The 465-nt window shown below is 61.3% G+C and overlaps 1 protein-coding gene across 1 annotated transcript in view; it reads right to left on the bottom strand.

Annotated features, from left to right (window-relative positions):
* Window positions 1-465, bottom strand: part of LOC104502183 (mitochondrial chaperone BCS1) — a 3,752-nt gene that overhangs the window by 2,053 nt on the left and 1,234 nt on the right. The window contains exon 4 of the mRNA XM_010146119.1: window positions 67-130. Within this exon, the coding sequence (XP_010144421.1) occupies window positions 67-130 (64 nt within the window). The remainder of the gene's footprint in view (window positions 1-66; window positions 131-465) is intronic.

Raw genomic sequence — 465 nt, 5'->3', positions numbered from 1 at the left:
TCACCAGAGGCTGCCCAAGAGCAGGCAGTGCAGGAAAACTGCTGCCAGCCAGCTGGCCACACTCACATGAAGCTGCTCTTCCCACAGCCGGGAGGACCATACAGCAGGTAGCCTCTTCGGTAGGGGATCCCTAGGAAGACAGTGTCCTTTCAGGCACCGGTTGGGTTGCTCTGAGCTCTCTCCCCCAGAGCTGTGGGGCTGTGCTGAGCACACACAGAGGGTACAGCAGGAGAAGGTGTGCAGCAGGGAAAAACCTCTCTGCAGCCATCTCCAGAAAGGACCCCGGGCACCCTGCCCACCCCACAGCAGCAATGAACTCCATGGCTTATTGTGGTTTCCAGGATTGGACTGAACCGAGGGGAGTTGGTCCCTCTGCAGACCCAAGCCTGCCCTCAGCACCTGGGCTCGCTCGTTGGCGGGACGGGCCCAAGGTGGTGCACCACCGACATGGCTGCAGGGGGTCAG

Source organism: Buceros rhinoceros, unplaced genomic scaffold (assembly GCF_000710305.1).
Source record: "Buceros rhinoceros silvestris isolate BGI_N320 unplaced genomic scaffold, ASM71030v1 scaffold8842, whole genome shotgun sequence".
Lineage (NCBI taxonomy): Eukaryota > Metazoa > Chordata > Aves > Bucerotiformes > Bucerotidae > Buceros > Buceros rhinoceros.
The sequence above is the reverse complement of the archived record's forward strand: the minus strand, read 5'-3'. Positions and strand labels throughout refer to the sequence as shown.